Here is a 22,439-nt window from a genome sequence, read left to right as displayed (position 1 = left end):
TACATGTAAATGAAATCCGGAATTCACACTAATAACACCCTTTCAAATTATTTCATATTGCCCCTTCACCCATGTCACGTCATTTTATAACATTTTTTTTCTAATTTTTGTGCGTCTAGTATTACTCATCTAAGAATACTTGCAAACCCTTGTTGAGAAGAAAATGAAATTAACTTGAAAATGGTAATTAGCAGGATGTTGTGTGAAAATTGGGTTAAAAATATTAATAATGATAATAGGAAACAAAATGATTTATTGAGGTCGTATTGTAACATATTGTCATATATTATTAAATTTTAATTTACAATTAATTTTAGAAAATATTAAACGAATTCTAATTAGAGAAATAAATTTTGAAATTGTGTCAAAATTGTTATAGATATAAATTGATAATATTTAATACCCAAAACAGACTTTTGAAAAAAATGCCGTTTGACTAGGGTTTTGGATTAGGGTTTTTATCGCTACATATATAAGTAGGACCATCCTTTTATCTAGACATCATTCAGCCACCAAACATCATTCGGCCACCAAACTACTTTCTATTCCTTCAGACAATGAGATCTAAGAAATTCAAGCCAATGGCAAGTCATGAAAGCACAAACCCTGACACCATCCCTTTCATTCCAGAAGAAATCATGTACAACGTGTTTTTAAGGCTGACAGTGAGGGATCTTTCCCGATGTAAGGGAGTTTGCAACTCATGGCGGTCTATAATTTCTAGTTCCCATTTTATCAAAACACACCTCTCTAAATCATCTAATGACCCTCATTTTACTCAACATCGTCTCCTTTCTAGTTATACACCTTTTAATTCGGATCTTCAGCTAAAAAGTTGTTCCATATATTCACTGCTTAATGAGCCTCACAATATTGAAGCCCTTGAGCTTGAATATCCGGATACAATCACCTATGTAGTAGGTTACTGTAATGGGTTGATTTGTTTAACAGGTCGCGGTAACTACGTTTTCTTTTGGAACCCATCCACAAGAAATTCAAGAAAACTACCTATGCTTGATACGATTACTCGTCGTTATAAGCATATAACCTATGGGTTTTGCTACAATGAATTAGCCGATGATTTTAAAGTATTTGCGGTCGCTACCACTGATTGGAAACATGAAATGTCAGTTTATAGCTCAAAATCTGACTCTTGGAGATTGATTGGAGATTTTGTTTCTTATAAGCTGCCGTCTGGAGGGTACTTGGGAAATGGAGCTATGCACTGGCTTGTCACTCCCAATCTGCAGCTTAAAGACGTCCCACAAAGGTTTCCTTATATTATTTCTCTTGATGTAATAAGGGATACATTTCGAGAAGTTATGCTGCCAAACTGTGGAGAAGCTATAATGACATGGAGTGTGGGCACTTTCTGTGAAAACCTTTGTGTGCTCCGCAAGATGTCCCTTGATGCCCGTGTCGAGTTATGGGTAATGAGAGATTGTGGTGATCAAGATTCATGGATAAAATTGTTCACCATCCCACATATGGATAGGCTAAATCGCAGCCTTTATGTTACACCTACACCTATCTGCACTTCTGTAAATGGTGATATTATGCTTCTTGTGGATTCAACCATAGTACTCTACGACACAAAGGATAACACATTCAGGGATCTGCTAAACAACAGAAGTTGTCTGAGTTCAAAAGTGTATACCTATGTTGAGAGTTTAGTTTCACCCAGCTTGTAAACATCAGCAAGTGAAAAGAAATGAAAATATTTATATTTACATGTTTTTTATATTACTTCTTCAGACTACTGTGATTAGGGGAAGACTTTAAAAAAATTGTATGTATAAAACCTAATTTATAATATGCATAGTAAAAGTTTATATTTATATTGATTGATTTATTTAATTACAAAAGATTCAAATGTATTATGTAATATTACATTTTATCTATCATATTCTATGATGGGGTGTGTTTTCCTGTATTAGGGTTGCTATTCTAATATGCAACAAGTTGCTTGTATTCACACCTATGTGATGATATTATGTTCAAATTATAAAAACTAAAATGACATATATTTTAGAAAATTGTCCATATATATATAAATGTATTTGTGGTTTCTATATTCAATGCATTCTTATAGATGCATGTAATATCTGAAACTATTCATAAAACATAAATTTCTTAGAATCCCATATTTAGGCCGTGCAGATTTTTTTATGAACCACTATAGTTTAAATTTTTAATAAAAATTGGTCGTATTGAAATATTTAATTATTTGAGTAAGATTTTATATGTTCTTTCCCGAGTTATTAGTATAAAAATTATTTTTGTCTAAAATTTTCATATGACTACATATTCATGTACTCTAAATGTGTTCATATGAGGACATATCGTGCATGTTAATAATCTAGCTAGACATTATATGGTATAAACTGCAAAAGTCAAATCTTGTGTCTTCAAAAATATAAAATTCTGTATTACTTTTTTCCATTATAACACACACATATATATATATATATATCATTCTTTCTTTACATATATGCTTTTATTTAATATAGAATATATAATTAATGTATTTTTACCCTAAACCCTAAGTCCTAAATTTAAAGAAAAATGACCGATAATAACCCTTCGGTCGATTTTATCCATTTTTTATTTAAATTTACGATCGTCTTTCGGCCGATCCACGTGGTCGGTATAATATGCGACCGAAGTAGTCATTTTAGCCTCGCGAAATTTTTGGGTTAAGTTTAATACGGACCAAATTGTACCGACTAGTTTTGAATGATACAGTCGTTATACTTAAATTATTTTTTAATTATAGTTAAAAAATATTGGGGAACGTGGAGTTCGACACACACTTAAATGCTCCCGTAAACTATAGTTACATAATTTTTTTTTAATTATTTAATTTTAAATAAAAATTCAATGTTTAAATACAAAGAACGAAAAATTAAAAAATAAATTATGGAAGTATACTTTATATTCACCTTAAAATGCGTGCCATCTATTAAAAAAATATGTAGAAAATTGAATGGGACAGAAGCAGTAATAAACAATTAACTAAAAACTACTAATTAGCGCCACCATCGTATTCGTGGCCACCGTCATCTTCGTGGCCATCATTTTCATCGTCCCCTTCCCGGTCATGCTCCTCATTTTCGTCCTCCTCTTTTCCCTCCTCGCTGCTGGTGGTTTTCCCTCCTCGCTGCTGGTGGTGGTGTCATCTCTGCCTTCTTCAGCCCCCCTTATAGCCTAAAATACAGTTGAGTTAAAACGCCTCAAAATAACACTATTAGGCCTAAATTGAGAAATTTTATGATTTTACCTCTTTGTGCTCCACCTTATACTTTTCCAGATTAGGGTGAGTAAGGTCCCGACATAACGGGTCACCTCTCCAAGAAGGGTAGCTGAGAAGACGGTGACATAATTGTCTACATTGTTATGCATATCAAGCATGACCTGGGCAATGATATTTACTCTCTTGTATGTGGGTTCCTGATGGTATTTGGATGTATTTCCTGCTACACCTTCCATTATATCCGGACCACGTTGTAAAAAATACCATCCGGCATAATAGATCCACGTGCGGGTTGGCTACAAGATGCGGCATCATCACCACGTCGAGCTTTATAATTCGCAGAAAGATCAGGGAGGCGTGAAGATGCCGAAATTTTTGGAAAACTAGGTAGCTCTTTTTTGGGAGGCCTTGTCATTACCGGTGCAACTGCCTCGAGCCACCATTGGATAGGATGTCCAGCTGCCTCTACCTTTCGGGCATTGCATCCAATGCATCCCGATTCTTGTACTTAATATTTTAAAAAATAAATGCTCGATGCGTAAAATCCAAAAATATGTACTAAAAACTATCAAAAATTTCTTATATATTCATGAGCTTTTGCACCGGCATTATGCTTTTTATTTTGCTCCTTGCGATTCCCGGATTCAAAGAGCAATGTTGGTGGGATGAAATTTGCAATGGTCTCGTGCATCCTTCCACCATTCATTATCACCGCGATTGACCTCTGACAACGGCAAACCCCTCTTATCGGCATCAGAGTATGCCTTTGATTTCACCTCGTTCAGTTTTTTTATTGCATTCATGTGTGTTACAAAATCTTTGTAAACATTGACCTTACTGAGAGTAATCTTATATAGCTATAAGCTTGTAATACTTCTGCAAAAGATAAGTTGTTGATTCAATTATGATATTCAAAATATGATGAAACACACACACAGACACACAAATGCTATATATATATGTAACGTGACTTAAACTCCTTAATCACTTTGTTAACAAAAGTTGGCATCCTGGGGCCAATGTACTTGCAAAAATTTATTTAAAGGTCCTTTTCACATCAGAGTTCTTGATACTATATTTAGTAGTCAAAATTTCGCACTTGTCAATATTTATATGTGCCAATAAAGAAGTCAAAACCATTACCAAATAGATATACTTACTGTCCTTTCTCGATACCGATCAAAATTGGATGGGGGGCTTATTTCCCCAACAACCTTTTGAGTGTGTCTCGGATAGAGGTGTATAATTAGGTTATTGTGCTTGTCACGGTACTTGGCGCTCTATCTCCTCGCCCGGCATCAATATCTCATCCTCCTCGGGTTCATCCCACAAAGAACGTGAGGATCTCCCCTAGAACCACCACCTTTGTCCCACCAGCACCACATGTGCCACCACCAGCACTACTTCTGCCCCTACGTAGCCTATGAGGCGTGTTTATTTGGGTCCTTGATTCTTTGCACGTCTCCCCCACCAGCCTCTTGCCTTTATCTTTTACCATCAACGCCGAAATAATGACAAGAAAAGCTCCGATCACAACAACATACCAAAATACGCCCTGCATTGCATAGGACCAAAACCAAAGTGATAACACACACGAAGTACTACACTTACCATATATTAATAAATTTGACATATATTAACGCCAATTTGACATATTGACTCAAAAATCAACATCTTTGTAATAAAATGTAAAATTTAATGAAGCCTAAATTTGTAATTTTATAAACTCAAAAATGACAAAAAAAACTATATATTTAATCCCATGCATATCAACTATTTTTACACTTCAAGTCAACATAACGATATTCCTCATATCGATCTTCGTATCTTTTGCCTTCCTTATGCCCTTGAACAACTCGTTCTACATGTCCAACATCCTTTGACCGTTATCATCCTTTCGACCATCATCACATGGTCGGGACAGGTTTTGGGGAGAGTCATTTGCACTATCATTCAATTCAAATGTTCTCGTTCTAGGATTATCTAGTTTTTGATCGTCTAATGCCCTCATCCGCGTATAAATCTGATTGTTATCTTCTTGATGATCTTGAGGGCGATGATAATTCTGAGTAAAAAATGATGTATGAATTTCCTTAGACATGGGTGCATAACCGATGTGAAAGACTATGACTTTTCTCCACACCCACCTAGACATCGGTGCAGAACCGATATTTATTAACCATTTTCCTGTAATGAGAGTTCTATTATGCACCTGTTTAAACTCTTTCTCCGAATTTCTCCCCATCGAGAATATTCTTTTTGTATGAAGTTGAGAATTTCCATTATTTCGGCTGAAGAGCCTATAGGGAATGAACAAGTTCCAATAAGTTTCTGAAAATATCTCGGGAAAAAACTTGACCAATTCACCAAGTGAGAATCATAAATTTATTTGAAATGAAATTAGTCACTTTTGTTAAATTTCACAGTTACCTTTGCATCATCCATTTTATGGTTATTTTATTCAGGTTATATTGAAACATGCTGAAAATTCTTCTGAAAATAAAATAAGTGTGAAAGAAGCAACCAATGTGATAATGCATTCACGCTTTTAAAATTATGGCATAGAATACGCGGATTAATAGCCCTCTGTTTTTTTACCAAATCTATATCTAACAGTTAGTAAAGCACACACTTCTTATAAAAAAAAGTTATCGTCCTTATATTGATATCTCTAGTAGGAATATGAAGAAAGATAAATTTGAGTAACATGGGTTTCACTCTTGAAACTTTATCATCTAATTCTTTCTTAAAGTAAGAATTCATTGTTACCCAGTCGTAGGATGGGGCAAATTTCAAGGATGACTATCTTCTTTCATCTCTAAGATCATACCCAGATAAAAAATAGTACACGTACGAAATTAATTTCCAAAATAGTTATAAAAAATTTTGTTGGCTACATGTAAATGAAATCCGGAATTCACACTAATAACACCCTTTCAAATTATTTCATATTGCCCCTTCACCCATGTCACGTCATTTTATAACATTTTTTTTCTAATTTTTGTGCGTCTAGTATTACTCATCTAAGAATACTTGCAAACCCTTGTTGAGAAGAAAATGAAATTAACTTGAAAATGGTAATTAGCAGGATGTTGTGTGAAAATTGGGTTAAAAATATTAATAATGATAATAGGAAACAAAATGATTTATTGAGGTCGTATTGTAACATATTGTCATATATTATTAAATTTTAATTTACAATTAATTTTAGAAAATATTAAACGAATTCTAATTAGAGAAATAAATTTTGAAATTGTGTCAAAATTGTTATAGATATAAATTGATAATATTTAATACCCAAAACAGACTTTTGAAAAAAATGCCGTTTGACTAGGGTTTTGGATTAGGGTTTTTATCGCTACATATATAAGTAGGACCATCCTTTTATCTAGACATCATTCAGCCACCAAACATCATTCGGCCACCAAACTACTTTCTATTCCTTCAGACAATGAGATCTAAGAAATTCAAGCCAATGGCAAGTCATGAAAGCACAAACCCTGACACCATCCCTTTCATTCCAGAAGAAATCATGTACAACGTGTTTTTAAGGCTGACAGTGAGGGATCTTTCCCGATGTAAGGGAGTTTGCAACTCATGGCGGTCTATAATTTCTAGTTCCCATTTTATCAAAACACACCTCTCTAAATCATCTAATGACCCTCATTTTACTCAACATCGTCTCCTTTCTAGTTATACACCTTTTAATTCGGATCTTCAGCTAAAAAGTTGTTCCATATATTCACTGCTTAATGAGCCTCACAATATTGAAGCCCTTGAGCTTGAATATCCGGATACAATCACCTATGTAGTAGGTTACTGTAATGGGTTGATTTGTTTAACAGGTCGCGGTAACTACGTTTTCTTTTGGAACCCATCCACAAGAAATTCAAGAAAACTACCTATGCTTGATACGATTACTCGTCGTTATAAGCATATAACCTATGGGTTTTGCTACAATGAATTAGCCGATGATTTTAAAGTATTTGCGGTCGCTACCACTGATTGGAAACATGAAATGTCAGTTTATAGCTCAAAATCTGACTCTTGGAGATTGATTGGAGATTTTGTTTCTTATAAGCTGCCGTCTGGAGGGTACTTGGGAAATGGAGCTATGCACTGGCTTGTCACTCCCAATCTGCAGCTTAAAGACGTCCCACAAAGGTTTCCTTATATTATTTCTCTTGATGTAATAAGGGATACATTTCGAGAAGTTATGCTGCCAAACTGTGGAGAAGCTATAATGACATGGAGTGTGGGCACTTTCTGTGAAAACCTTTGTGTGCTCCGCAAGATGTCCCTTGATGCCCGTGTCGAGTTATGGGTAATGAGAGATTGTGGTGATCAAGATTCATGGATAAAATTGTTCACCATCCCACATATGGATAGGCTAAATCGCAGCCTTTATGTTACACCTACACCTATCTGCACTTCTGTAAATGGTGATATTATGCTTCTTGTGGATTCAACCATAGTACTCTACGACACAAAGGATAACACATTCAGGGATCTGCTAAACAACAGAAGTTGTCTGAGTTCAAAAGTGTATACCTATGTTGAGAGTTTAGTTTCACCCAGCTTGTAAACATCAGCAAGTGAAAAGAAATGAAAATATTTATATTTACATGTTTTTTATATTACTTCTTCAGACTACTGTGATTAGGGGAAGACTTTAAAAAAATTGTATGTATAAAACCTAATTTATAATATGCATAGTAAAAGTTTATATTTATATTGATTGATTTATTTAATTACAAAAGATTCAAATGTATTATGTAATATTACATTTTATCTATCATATTCTATGATGGGGTGTGTTTTCCTGTATTAGGGTTGCTATTCTAATATGCAACAAGTTGCTTGTATTCACACCTATGTGATGATATTATGTTCAAATTATAAAAACTAAAATGACATATATTTTAGAAAATTGTCCATATATATATAAATGTATTTGTGGTTTCTATATTCAATGCATTCTTATAGATGCATGTAATATCTGAAACTATTCATAAAACATAAATTTCTTAGAATCCCATATTTAGGCCGTGCAGATTTTTTTATGAACCACTATAGTTTAAATTTTTAATAAAAATTGGTCGTATTGAAATATTTAATTATTTGAGTAAGATTTTATATGTTCTTTCCCGAGTTATTAGTATAAAAATTATTTTTGTCTAAAATTTTCATATGACTACATATTCATGTACTCTAAATGTGTTCATATGAGGACATATCGTGCATGTTAATAATCTAGCTAGACATTATATGGTATAAACTGCAAAAGTCAAATCTTGTGTCTTCAAAAATATAAAATTCTGTATTACTTTTTTCCATTATAACACACACATATATATATATATATATCATTCTTTCTTTACATATATGCTTTTATTTAATATAGAATATATAATTAATGTATTTTTACCCTAAACCCTAAGTCCTAAATTTAAAGAAAAATGACCGATAATAACCCTTCGGTCGATTTTATCCATTTTTTATTTAAATTTACGATCGTCTTTCGGCCGATCCACGTGGTCGGTATAATATGCGACCGAAGTAGTCATTTTAGCCTCGCGAAATTTTTGGGTTAAGTTTAATACGGACCAAATTGTACCGACTAGTTTTGAATGATACAGTCGTTATACTTAAATTATTTTTTAATTATAGTTAAAAAATATTGGGGAACGTGGAGTTCGACACACACTTAAATGCTCCCGTAAACTATAGTTACATAATTTTTTTTTAATTATTTAATTTTAAATAAAAATTCAATGTTTAAATACAAAGAACGAAAAATTAAAAAATAAATTATGGAAGTATACTTTATATTCACCTTAAAATGCGTGCCATCTATTAAAAAAATATGTAGAAAATTGAATGGGACAGAAGCAGTAATAAACAATTAACTAAAAACTACTAATTAGCGCCACCATCGTATTCGTGGCCACCGTCATCTTCGTGGCCATCATTTTCATCGTCCCCTTCCCGGTCATGCTCCTCATTTTCGTCCTCCTCTTTTCCCTCCTCGCTGCTGGTGGTTTTCCCTCCTCGCTGCTGGTGGTGGTGTCATCTCTGCCTTCTTCAGCCCCCCTTATAGCCTAAAATACAGTTGAGTTAAAACGCCTCAAAATAACACTATTAGGCCTAAATTGAGAAATTTTATGATTTTACCTCTTTGTGCTCCACCTTATACTTTTCCAGATTAGGGTGAGTAAGGTCCCGACATAACGGGTCACCTCTCCAAGAAGGGTAGCTGAGAAGACGGTGACATAATTGTCTACATTGTTATGCATATCAAGCATGACCTGGGCAATGATATTTACTCTCTTGTATGTGGGTTCCTGATGGTATTTGGATGTATTTCCTGCTACACCTTCCATTATATCCGGACCACGTTGTAAAAAATACCATCCGGCATAATAGATCCACGTGCGGGTTGGCTACAAGATGCGGCATCATCACCACGTCGAGCTTTATAATTCGCAGAAAGATCAGGGAGGCGTGAAGATGCCGAAATTTTTGGAAAACTAGGTAGCTCTTTTTTGGGAGGCCTTGTCATTACCGGTGCAACTGCCTCGAGCCACCATTGGATAGGATGTCCAGCTGCCTCTACCTTTCGGGCATTGCATCCAATGCATCCCGATTCTTGTACTTAATATTTTAAAAAATAAATGCTCGATGCGTAAAATCCAAAAATATGTACTAAAAACTATCAAAAATTTCTTATATATTCATGAGCTTTTGCACCGGCATTATGCTTTTTATTTTGCTCCTTGCGATTCCCGGATTCAAAGAGCAATGTTGGTGGGATGAAATTTGCAATGGTCTCGTGCATCCTTCCACCATTCATTATCACCGCGATTGACCTCTGACAACGGCAAACCCCTCTTATCGGCATCAGAGTATGCCTTTGATTTCACCTCGTTCAGTTTTTTTATTGCATTCATGTGTGTTACAAAATCTTTGTAAACATTGACCTTACTGAGAGTAATCTTATATAGCTATAAGCTTGTAATACTTCTGCAAAAGATAAGTTGTTGATTCAATTATGATATTCAAAATATGATGAAACACACACACAGACACACAAATGCTATATATATATGTAACGTGACTTAAACTCCTTAATCACTTTGTTAACAAAAGTTGGCATCCTGGGGCCAATGTACTTGCAAAAATTTATTTAAAGGTCCTTTTCACATCAGAGTTCTTGATACTATATTTAGTAGTCAAAATTTCGCACTTGTCAATATTTATATGTGCCAATAAAGAAGTCAAAACCATTACCAAATAGATATACTTACTGTCCTTTCTCGATACCGATCAAAATTGGATGGGGGGCTTATTTCCCCAACAACCTTTTGAGTGTGTCTCGGATAGAGGTGTATAATTAGGTTATTGTGCTTGTCACGGTACTTGGCGCTCTATCTCCTCGCCCGGCATCAATATCTCATCCTCCTCGGGTTCATCCCACAAAGAACGTGAGGATCTCCCCTAGAACCACCACCTTTGTCCCACCAGCACCACATGTGCCACCACCAGCACTACTTCTGCCCCTACGTAGCCTATGAGGCGTGTTTATTTGGGTCCTTGATTCTTTGCACGTCTCCCCCACCAGCCTCTTGCCTTTATCTTTTACCATCAACGCCGAAATAATGACAAGAAAAGCTCCGATCACAACAACATACCAAAATACGCCCTGCATTGCATAGGACCAAAACCAAAGTGATAACACACACGAAGTACTACACTTACCATATATTAATAAATTTGACATATATTAACGCCAATTTGACATATTGACTCAAAAATCAACATCTTTGTAATAAAATGTAAAATTTAATGAAGCCTAAATTTGTAATTTTATAAACTCAAAAATGACAAAAAAAACTATATATTTAATCCCATGCATATCAACTATTTTTACACTTCAAGTCAACATAACGATATTCCTCATATCGATCTTCGTATCTTTTGCCTTCCTTATGCCCTTGAACAACTCGTTCTACATGTCCAACATCCTTTGACCGTTATCATCCTTTCGACCATCATCACATGGTCGGGACAGGTTTTGGGGAGAGTCATTTGCACTATCATTCAATTCAAATGTTCTCGTTCTAGGATTATCTAGTTTTTGATCGTCTAATGCCCTCATCCGCGTATAAATCTGATTGTTATCTTCTTGATGATCTTGAGGGCGATGATAATTCTGAGTAAAAAATGATGTATGAATTTCCTTAGACATGGGTGCATAACCGATGTGAAAGACTATGACTTTTCTCCACACCCACCTAGACATCGGTGCAGAACCGATATTTATTAACCATTTTCCTGTAATGAGAGTTCTATTATGCACCTGTTTAAACTCTTTCTCCGAATTTCTCCCCATCGAGAATATTCTTTTTGTATGAAGTTGAGAATTTCCATTATTTCGGCTGAAGAGCCTATAGGGAATGAACAAGTTCCAATAAGTTTCTGAAAATATCTCGGGAAAAAACTTGACCAATTCACCAAGTGAGAATCATAAATTTATTTGAAATGAAATTAGTCACTTTTGTTAAATTTCACAGTTACCTTTGCATCATCCATTTTATGGTTATTTTATTCAGGTTATATTGAAACATGCTGAAAATTCTTCTGAAAATAAAATAAGTGTGAAAGAAGCAACCAATGTGATAATGCATTCACGCTTTTAAAATTATGGCATAGAATACGCGGATTAATAGCCCTCTGTTTTTTTACCAAATCTATATCTAACAGTTAGTAAAGCACACACTTCTTATAAAAAAAAGTTATCGTCCTTATATTGATATCTCTAGTAGGAATATGAAGAAAGATAAATTTGAGTAACATGGGTTTCACTCTTGAAACTTTATCATCTAATTCTTTCTTAAAGTAAGAATTCATTGTTACCCAGTCGTAGGATGGGGCAAATTTCAAGGATGACTATCTTCTTTCATCTCTAAGATCATACCCAGATAAAAAATAGTACACGTACGAAATTAATTTCCAAAATAGTTATAAAAAATTTTGTTGGCTACATGTAAATGAAATCCGGAATTCACACTAATAACACCCTTTCAAATTATTTCATATTGCCCCTTCACCCATGTCACGTCATTTTATAACATTTTTTTTCTAATTTTTGTGCGTCTAGTATTACTCATCTAAGAATACTTGCAAACCCTTGTTGAGAAGAAAATGAAATTAACTTGAAAATGGTAATTAGCAGGATGTTGTGTGAAAATTGGGTTAAAAATATTAATAATGATAATAGGAAACAAAATGATTTATTGAGGTCGTATTGTAACATATTGTCATATATTATTAAATTTTAATTTACAATTAATTTTAGAAAATATTAAACGAATTCTAATTAGAGAAATAAATTTTGAAATTGTGTCAAAATTGTTATAGATATAAATTGATAATATTTAATACCCAAAACAGACTTTTGAAAAAAATGCCGTTTGACTAGGGTTTTGGATTAGGGTTTTTATCGCTACATATATAAGTAGGACCATCCTTTTATCTAGACATCATTCAGCCACCAAACATCATTCGGCCACCAAACTACTTTCTATTCCTTCAGACAATGAGATCTAAGAAATTCAAGCCAATGGCAAGTCATGAAAGCACAAACCCTGACACCATCCCTTTCATTCCAGAAGAAATCATGTACAACGTGTTTTTAAGGCTGACAGTGAGGGATCTTTCCCGATGTAAGGGAGTTTGCAACTCATGGCGGTCTATAATTTCTAGTTCCCATTTTATCAAAACACACCTCTCTAAATCATCTAATGACCCTCATTTTACTCAACATCGTCTCCTTTCTAGTTATACACCTTTTAATTCGGATCTTCAGCTAAAAAGTTGTTCCATATATTCACTGCTTAATGAGCCTCACAATATTGAAGCCCTTGAGCTTGAATATCCGGATACAATCACCTATGTAGTAGGTTACTGTAATGGGTTGATTTGTTTAACAGGTCGCGGTAACTACGTTTTCTTTTGGAACCCATCCACAAGAAATTCAAGAAAACTACCTATGCTTGATACGATTACTCGTCGTTATAAGCATATAACCTATGGGTTTTGCTACAATGAATTAGCCGATGATTTTAAAGTATTTGCGGTCGCTACCACTGATTGGAAACATGAAATGTCAGTTTATAGCTCAAAATCTGACTCTTGGAGATTGATTGGAGATTTTGTTTCTTATAAGCTGCCGTCTGGAGGGTACTTGGGAAATGGAGCTATGCACTGGCTTGTCACTCCCAATCTGCAGCTTAAAGACGTCCCACAAAGGTTTCCTTATATTATTTCTCTTGATGTAATAAGGGATACATTTCGAGAAGTTATGCTGCCAAACTGTGGAGAAGCTATAATGACATGGAGTGTGGGCACTTTCTGTGAAAACCTTTGTGTGCTCCGCAAGATGTCCCTTGATGCCCGTGTCGAGTTATGGGTAATGAGAGATTGTGGTGATCAAGATTCATGGATAAAATTGTTCACCATCCCACATATGGATAGGCTAAATCGCAGCCTTTATGTTACACCTACACCTATCTGCACTTCTGTAAATGGTGATATTATGCTTCTTGTGGATTCAACCATAGTACTCTACGACACAAAGGATAACACATTCAGGGATCTGCTAAACAACAGAAGTTGTCTGAGTTCAAAAGTGTATACCTATGTTGAGAGTTTAGTTTCACCCAGCTTGTAAACATCAGCAAGTGAAAAGAAATGAAAATATTTATATTTACATGTTTTTTATATTACTTCTTCAGACTACTGTGATTAGGGGAAGACTTTAAAAAAATTGTATGTATAAAACCTAATTTATAATATGCATAGTAAAAGTTTATATTTATATTGATTGATTTATTTAATTACAAAAGATTCAAATGTATTATGTAATATTACATTTTATCTATCATATTCTATGATGGGGTGTGTTTTCCTGTATTAGGGTTGCTATTCTAATATGCAACAAGTTGCTTGTATTCACACCTATGTGATGATATTATGTTCAAATTATAAAAACTAAAATGACATATATTTTAGAAAATTGTCCATATATATATAAATGTATTTGTGGTTTCTATATTCAATGCATTCTTATAGATGCATGTAATATCTGAAACTATTCATAAAACATAAATTTCTTAGAATCCCATATTTAGGCCGTGCAGATTTTTTTATGAACCACTATAGTTTAAATTTTTAATAAAAATTGGTCGTATTGAAATATTTAATTATTTGAGTAAGATTTTATATGTTCTTTCCCGAGTTATTAGTATAAAAATTATTTTTGTCTAAAATTTTCATATGACTACATATTCATGTACTCTAAATGTGTTCATATGAGGACATATCGTGCATGTTAATAATCTAGCTAGACATTATATGGTATAAACTGCAAAAGTCAAATCTTGTGTCTTCAAAAATATAAAATTCTGTATTACTTTTTTCCATTATAACACACACATATATATATATATATATCATTCTTTCTTTACATATATGCTTTTATTTAATATAGAATATATAATTAATGTATTTTTACCCTAAACCCTAAGTCCTAAATTTAAAGAAAAAAGATGGGGTGTGTTTTCCTGTGTCTGGGGTTGCTATTCTATGAGTCTGTGTATTTAGGTCCGTGTAGATTTTTCTACGAACCCGTATGATTTGAAACTTCAATAAGAATTATTGGTATTCAAATATTTTAATTATTTGAGTAAGATTTTATATGTTATTTTAAGAGTTATGAGTATATATTTTTCTCTAAAATATTCATATGAGGACCTATTCATATATTCTAAATGTGTACATATGAATTAAAATCAAATATTCTTATGGTATATCCTTTTTATATGTGAGTTTGGTTGGGATCTTTTTTTTAGCAAAGTGGTATAATAGTCAAAAAAATTAGTTGTTTTTTGGTTAAAAGAGTTTTATGTGGTTTTTAGTTTATCCCAAAGAAGAAAAGAAATTGAGTATGAATTTTTTATACATGAACAAAACCCATCAAGTATATAAAAGTGAATTATAGGAAGATAGGTTTTGGCCTTCAGTATGTGAGCATATAAAAGTGAATTTTAAAATGAGTAAAACTCATCAAGTAGGTTGGACAAGAAGGCCATAGTATTTTAGTGACCAAGGAAGAATGTGCAATAAAAAAGTTTTGTGAAAAAAGATAGCAAGCCTTCACAAAAGAAATTTTTCCTAAAATTTGGAACTGTTTTCAGAATAGTTAAAATAAATGAGTATGTTAAAATTATATATTTAAAATCTTACTTAATAAAAAATTTATATTATATAAATTTATAGGTGCAAGAATTTATATTTTCTAGATCCAATGTATTGGTCTAGATGCATGTTTTGTTTAGAACTATTCAAAAAAAATCTAATCTTTGATAGTCTAGTATAAGTAAGTGTGTGTAAAAATTTTGAGTAAGAATTATTTTTATTTAAATAATTTTTTAGTAAGAATTCATATGTTTTACTCCAAAATAATTCTTACCAGTAATAATTATTCTTCTTCAAAATGTAGGAGAACAAATTCATAGATTTTTCTCTAATTGTTTATATGAGTAAGAATAAAATATTTCTTTCCAATATCTTTATTTTCTTTAAATTTGGGTGAAATACTTTTTTCCAACTTTTGAATTCAATCATAGTACACTACCTCACTTATTTTGGATTCAGTCGCAGTACTCTACAACACAAAGGATGGCATATTTGAGCCCTCTGGTTAACAACATAAGTTGTGAGAGTTCTTAAATGTATATATATGTTAAAAGCTTACTATCACCCTAACTCTTTAAACAATAAGTGAAAAAGGAAAGGACAATAACTTAGCATGTTTGTTTATATTACTTCTTGCATTTTATTCTTCTAAAAATTGACATGATAAGTTAATTCTTCATCATGTGTCAGTGCTTGTTAAGACTAATTTTCATTAGGAATTGAACCTCAAAATTGAATATATAGGTAGGATCAATTGTACGTATATATCTTTAATATTGGATTTTTTGGTTTGATATGAAATTAGGGTTGAATTTAACAAATTTCATTGGGTTCAAAAGTCTATCCTCTGAAGGTATCCATGTACATATATATGATAGAAAAACAAATACAAATCAGGATATTCAAATGACACAGGAGGGCTTAAATATGATTTATGGATGGGACTAATTTATCAATCAGAAGCTACTTGGCTTAATTAACAAATGACCCGAGCACACATTATATACTCCAGACTTGGTTTTAACACATGAATGAAAATAAATAAGATTTTCTAGAATCATCTATTGTATAGACTTTTCACATCCTAGTACATGAACTTTAATAACATATAGATTCATGAATCAAGTTTATATTTTCAACACCCCCTTAAACTTGATCTTCTTTGTGAACTCCAATCCAAGTACGCAGTCTTGTAAAATCTTCAAATTCCAGCACCTTGGTGAATATATCTGCAATCTGGTCATTTGTTCTCATTTCTCACATAAGTCAGCTCCACCTCCTTTCTTTCAACACATTCTCTGATGAAGTGGTATCTAGTGTCGATATGTTTGCTTCTGTCATGAAATGTTGGATTCTTTGCTAACTCAATGACAGATTTGTTATCAATATATATAGTAGTAGATTTTCCCTGAGGCACATGAATCAGTCTTTATAGTTTTCTTAAGCAAATGGCATGACAGATACACGATGCAGCAGAAAGTATTCAGCTTTATAAGTAGACAAGGTCACTACTGGTTGTTTCTTTGAACACCAAGTAAAAGCAGTATTCCCCAGAAAAAATATAAAACCAGTTGTGCTTCTTCGGTTGTCAACATCACCACCCCAATCACTGTCACTATATCCATAAAGTGTAAAATCCGTTGATGGAAAATAAGTAAGAGCATAATCAAGAGTACCTTTAATATATCGAAGTATCCTTTTAGCCATTTTCATGTGTGAAATTGTTGGTGCTTCCATATAACGACTAATTAGACCAGCACCATATAAAATATCAGGCCTCGTGCAAGTCAGATATCTTAAGCTTCCAATAATGCTCCTGTAAAGAAATTGATCATCCTTCTTACTTCCATCAATTTTTAACAGTTTTGTTCCACGCGATATCGGGGTGCTTACAGGACTACAGCCCTCCATCTTGAATTTTTCCAGAACCTTCTTCGCATAAACTTTTTGACATATAAAATTTTTATCTTCACTTTGCTTTACTTGTATTCCCAGATAATATGACATGAGACCTAGATCAGTCGTGTCAAATTCTTGAGTCATTACCTTCTTGAATTCTTCAAACATTTTTTCATTATTTCCTCTAAAAATCAGGTCATTCATATATAAACATACAAGCATAAAACTAGCGGTTATATCAGTTTTGACATAAAGCGCATGCTCATCCGGACATTTGATAAATCCTTGATCTCGAAAATATTTGTCAATTCTACTGTACCACGCTCTGGGAGCTTTCTTTAAGCCATATAACACTTTTCTTAATTTCAGCACTTTGTCTTCATGACCTTTAACAACAAATCCCTGGGGTTGTTGGATGTAAACTTCTTCTTCAAGATTACCATTTAAAAACGCAGATTTTACATCCATTTGAAATAGCTTCCATTTGTGTTGAGCTGCTAGTGAAATAATCAATTGAATAGTCTCTAGGCGCGCAACAGGCACTATGCCATAAACTGGATTCCGCAACCGTTCACACTAGGGTTACAAACAAAAGTGTAATAATAGCCTTCAAAATCAATGTCTACCGCAACCCCTCTTTTTTGATGTTGCGGTAGAGTCAAAATGTGTTACCAAAATGACATATATAATTAAAGATGATTTTTCTGAATTTAACTAATTAATAATTTTTTACATAGAAATGAAATAGTAATTAAAATATATATTTTATTTATTTTTAGAAGTTAATAATATTAGTATATGAATTATTTTTAACTAAAATCACTAAATGAATTGAGTATAGAACATAACATCTTCTAATAGTTTTAAAATTTTATAAATAATTTAAAGTAATCAATTAATTGTAATGAATAGGATGTGTTTAATTTAATAAAATTTATAAAATTAAATATATAAATAAATTGGCAATGACCATGCTGCTGAAATAGTTGGGTTGGGCCATTAAACTTTGACCCGCTAAGTTTTTCAGCAAGCGGGAAGTGAAAATTTCAGATAAAAAAATAAGGGGGAAATCAATTTGGGTCTATTAGGTCTTCTATCCACTTCACACGGCGACAATCTCTCTCCGCATCTCTCCAAAATGCTCGCCGCCGTCGTACGCCGTCCCCGCGACTCCGACTCCGCCGTGCGTCTCGCCTGTGTCACCGCCGTCACCTCCATGGCTTCACAGATCACTAAACCGTCATTCTCAACACTATCGAAGCCGCTAATTGACGTAATTTTGCACGAACATGACTTGAACTTGCAAACCGGTTCGGCTTTGTGTTTAGCCGCGGCGATTGACGCGGCGCCGGATCCTGAACCGGTTCAATTGCAGAAGTTGTTACCTAAATTGTTGAAATTGAGTAAGAGTGATGGTTTTAGAGCGAAATCGGCGATTTTATCGTTGATTGATGAACAATATATGAACGCAGTTTCAATTTGGATCGACGTGATCTACCAATGAGGCCTGATGTGTTGCCGGTTATGCAAATCCAGAATAACGGTCATGCCATGGTTTCATTTGTCAATGGAGAACTTGTAGTTGAGAAATAAAGATAGAAACTTATAAATGTGTTATTGTGCATTTTGTTAGCAAATTGGACTAACAGTTGATGAAATTGTTATTATGATTTGCTCATGGAAAGTTAGATGTGAAGCAATTTGTGCAAGAGAAACCAGTAAATCTTAGGCCAGGAATCAATCACATATCATTATTGTGCATGACACTAGGTATCCAGGTAAGTATATTATCAATTCACAGCTTTATTTACAGAGATGTGTTTGTATGTGCGTTCATAAGTTGTAAGCAAGCTAAAACGTTTCACAAAAGAAAGGAGATTGTTATTTACTTCACTGTTTGTATATTGAACAGCGGAGCTCACATGGAGAAGAGATGGACAGGACCTGATACGCTTGTAATCAAAGGTTTGAACACCAGAACGCTTGATCTCACACAGAATAACTTGGGGCACGAGGTACATACATTTAACTGGGGGCAATTTGATGTGTGTACTTGTAGTATCATGTTATAACAATATAGTTTATAGAATAATGACAGAGTCGGCTTGTTATATAAAAATTTATGCCATGTAGGTTGGTGTTGGTGGTGAGAAGCTTCAGTTGTATACAGAGGAGGGAGCACAAAAAGTGAAATGGGAACCAGATACGGGACTAGGAACTCCAGCAACATGGTATAAGGTAAATTATGTTATCACCTTGCAATTTAAGTTGTTTAAAAAAATAGTTAAATAATTTCTTAACTTTTATCTGAAAGTTGTTTCTATGTACAATCATTATATTACATACCAGCAAGGGGAAAACCATCAGTCTAAACGAAATGATTAGTGGCTTGCTACGACAAACTTAACATGTAACATACATGGATGCAGGCATATTTTGATATTCCGCAAGGAGATGATCCTTTTGCTATCACCATGGACTCAATGCAGAAAGGGCATTGTTGGATCAACGGCAATAGCATTGGACGTTACTGGACATCATTTATTACACCTCTTGGGAAGCCCTCTCAATCAGAGTACGTATCTGAATAATAGCCTGGTACCTGATACTTGCATAGCAGAATAGCATCTGAAACGTTATATAATTGACCAACTTCAAAATTTGGTTGTAAAAATAATGTAGGTATCATATACCAAGGGCAACTTCCCCTTCAGTTCATTCATACGAGAGGAAAAGTAACCAGTTGCGGCTATTGGATGATGGATTAAAAGAAGGAGCTCAACTACATTGCCCCGCCGGTAAAGTCATTGAAAAAGTGGAGTTTGCAAGCTTTGGCGACCCTATCGGTGTCTGCGGATTGTATAGTCTTGGAAACTGCCACTCTCCCATTAGCCAGCAAGCTATCGAACAGGTAACATCATACATTAATTGTGTGTGTGCTCGATATCTTAAAGTCACTCATTTCCTTTGTTTCTGATGAGCAGCATTGTTTGGGAAAAAATAACTGCACGATTCCACTAACGAGAGAAGCTTATGGTGACAAGGGCAGTGATTCTTGCCCAGAAATATTCAAGGCATTGGCAGCCCAAGTGAAGTGTAGCTATGGCGCTGTCATGCCCTAAATACATATTAGCTCCAGTAAGTTTCAAGACAGAATTCCTTTAACACCATTTTTCCCCTTCTTCTTGAAAGGAAAGGTCTGAGAGTTTGAAGCTTCAGGTGCAAGATAATATGATCAGGTTTTTTGTAATGTGTTGTTATAGTTTATTCATCAAACTAAGTAGAACCTTCTAATTATGTTACATGATCAGGTAGACAATTAATGTGCTCAAGTTGCAAGTTTTGACACCAATATCAATTACAAAAGAAAGCCCCTGGCACAGTACACCATTTTTTCATTTCACAATTAGCTCATTAATTATGTTCTGAAGCTGTTTTTCTTTTGGAGATTGATGTAACAATATATGATTCTTTCAGGATGAGCAGCAGTTGGACAACGTGGATAGCTACTTTGATAAATCAGCGGACTCTAAGTAAAGGTTTTCTGATGGAAGCACATACCCGTGGGATGCATTACCCATTAATGAGCTGGATGATAAGGTGTGCAAATGTGCAAGTAATTTAATTTTGTGCAAAGAAAAAAACTACCCGAAGCTCTGCTAATTTATCCCTGTCCCCCCAAATCCCCTGTCTTAAGCTTTTTCTAATGTGACTTGAATTTTCATTCTGGGCACTGCGTTCGTAGTCCAGATTCATGAAAAAAATAACTGCCATATTTGTAGGTCTTCATATTGTGAAGCTGTTTTCTTAAGATTGATGATGTAAGAATTTATGATCCTTTCAGGATGAGCAGCTGTTGGATGACCTGGATATTCCCTTAAAGTTTTGTAATATTGAGCATGGACGTGTTAGTTTCTTTGCGTTCAATATGGGGGAACTTCCGATGCTTCCTTGATTTGCTCAAATATAGGACAAAATAGAGACAAATATGTCAAAGCTGTAAACATAGTTTGATTATCTGAATTAGACCTTTGGTTATGCTATATATGAAGCTGAGTACAATAGTTACATAACAGCATTTTTTTTGTATTGCTGAAAACAAAATCATGTGTAATACAAGGTATGTGCCTTGGACAATGTATGTTGTAAAATTAAAAATGTAATATATTGTTGTGATGTAATATATCAAATTTATGACTACTACTTATATATAGAAAAACACTAAAAAGCGTTGCAAAAAATACTAAAAAGCGTTGTAAAAAGGTTGCATCGATACCCCACATGTTGGGGCCCATAAATAATACTGATAGCCCAAACCCTATTGTAACACTTTTTAAGACCAATTGCAACCCCATTGGTGTTGTAATAGCACATTTACGTAACGGATAACCAGGGGTTGCAATAGGGTGTCACCGGGGTTGCAAAAAACTCTATAGCAACGCCTGAAATTGCAACCCCGAAAAAGAGTCGCCATAGCCTTTTTTGGCCTTTAACAACGCTTTTTTGGCCTTTAGTAACGGTTTTTTGGGGTTGCGGAATCCAATCTATGGCGTAGTGAGGGGCAAAGACCTCGTCATAGTCAATACCATGTTTTTTATTATAGCCCTTTGCAACAAGACGGGATTTGAATTTCTCCACTTCTCCGAGTTCACTTTTCTTTACTTTGTATACCCATTTTACCCCGATCACTTTTTGCCCTTTCGGAAATGCTGCTAATTCCCACGTATCATTTCTTTTAATAGCTTGAATCTCCTCGTTCATTGCCTGCTTCCATTCTCTCTTTAAATTTGCATCTTCAAAATTTAATGGCTCTATATCAGCAAATAGACAAAAATATTTGGATTTTCATCAACAAATAAATTTGGAGTATTGATCTCACTGCTTTCATCATATATGTCAGAAATATTTCTCATTCGGATAGGGCCATCAGAATCGTAATCAGATTCTTTATTATGTGGAGAATCTGGTGGTGTAATCACATCTCTATTTTCAGATGCAACTTCTTCTTGCTGAGAAAAGATTATATACT

General features: G+C 34.1%; 3 protein-coding genes across 3 annotated transcripts; all 3 read left to right on the top strand.

Moving 5' to 3' along the window:
- Positions 1–557: 557 nt before the first annotated feature.
- LOC141680967 (F-box/kelch-repeat protein At3g23880-like) lies at positions 558–1,691 on the top strand. The gene has a single exon (XM_074487038.1). The coding sequence runs from the start codon at positions 558–560 to the stop codon at positions 1,689–1,691; it is 1,134 nt and encodes a 377-aa protein (XP_074343139.1).
- A 5,013-nt stretch (positions 1,692–6,704) lies between these two features.
- On the top strand, positions 6,705–7,838 carry LOC141680966 (F-box/kelch-repeat protein At3g23880-like). Its single transcript, XM_074487037.1, has one exon. It carries the CDS (start codon positions 6,705–6,707, stop codon positions 7,836–7,838), a length of 1,134 nt encoding a protein of 377 aa, XP_074343138.1.
- A 5,013-nt stretch (positions 7,839–12,851) lies between these two features.
- LOC141680965 (F-box/kelch-repeat protein At3g23880-like) lies at positions 12,852–13,985 on the top strand. The gene has a single exon (XM_074487036.1). It carries the CDS (start codon positions 12,852–12,854, stop codon positions 13,983–13,985), a length of 1,134 nt encoding a protein of 377 aa, XP_074343137.1.
- The last annotated feature ends 8,454 nt before the right edge of the window (positions 13,986–22,439 follow it).

This window comes from Apium graveolens, chromosome 8 (genome assembly GCF_009905375.1).
Source record: "Apium graveolens cultivar Ventura chromosome 8, ASM990537v1, whole genome shotgun sequence".
Classification (NCBI taxonomy): domain Eukaryota; kingdom Viridiplantae; phylum Streptophyta; class Magnoliopsida; order Apiales; family Apiaceae; genus Apium; species Apium graveolens.
This window is presented reverse-complemented; position numbering and strand designations above follow the sequence as displayed.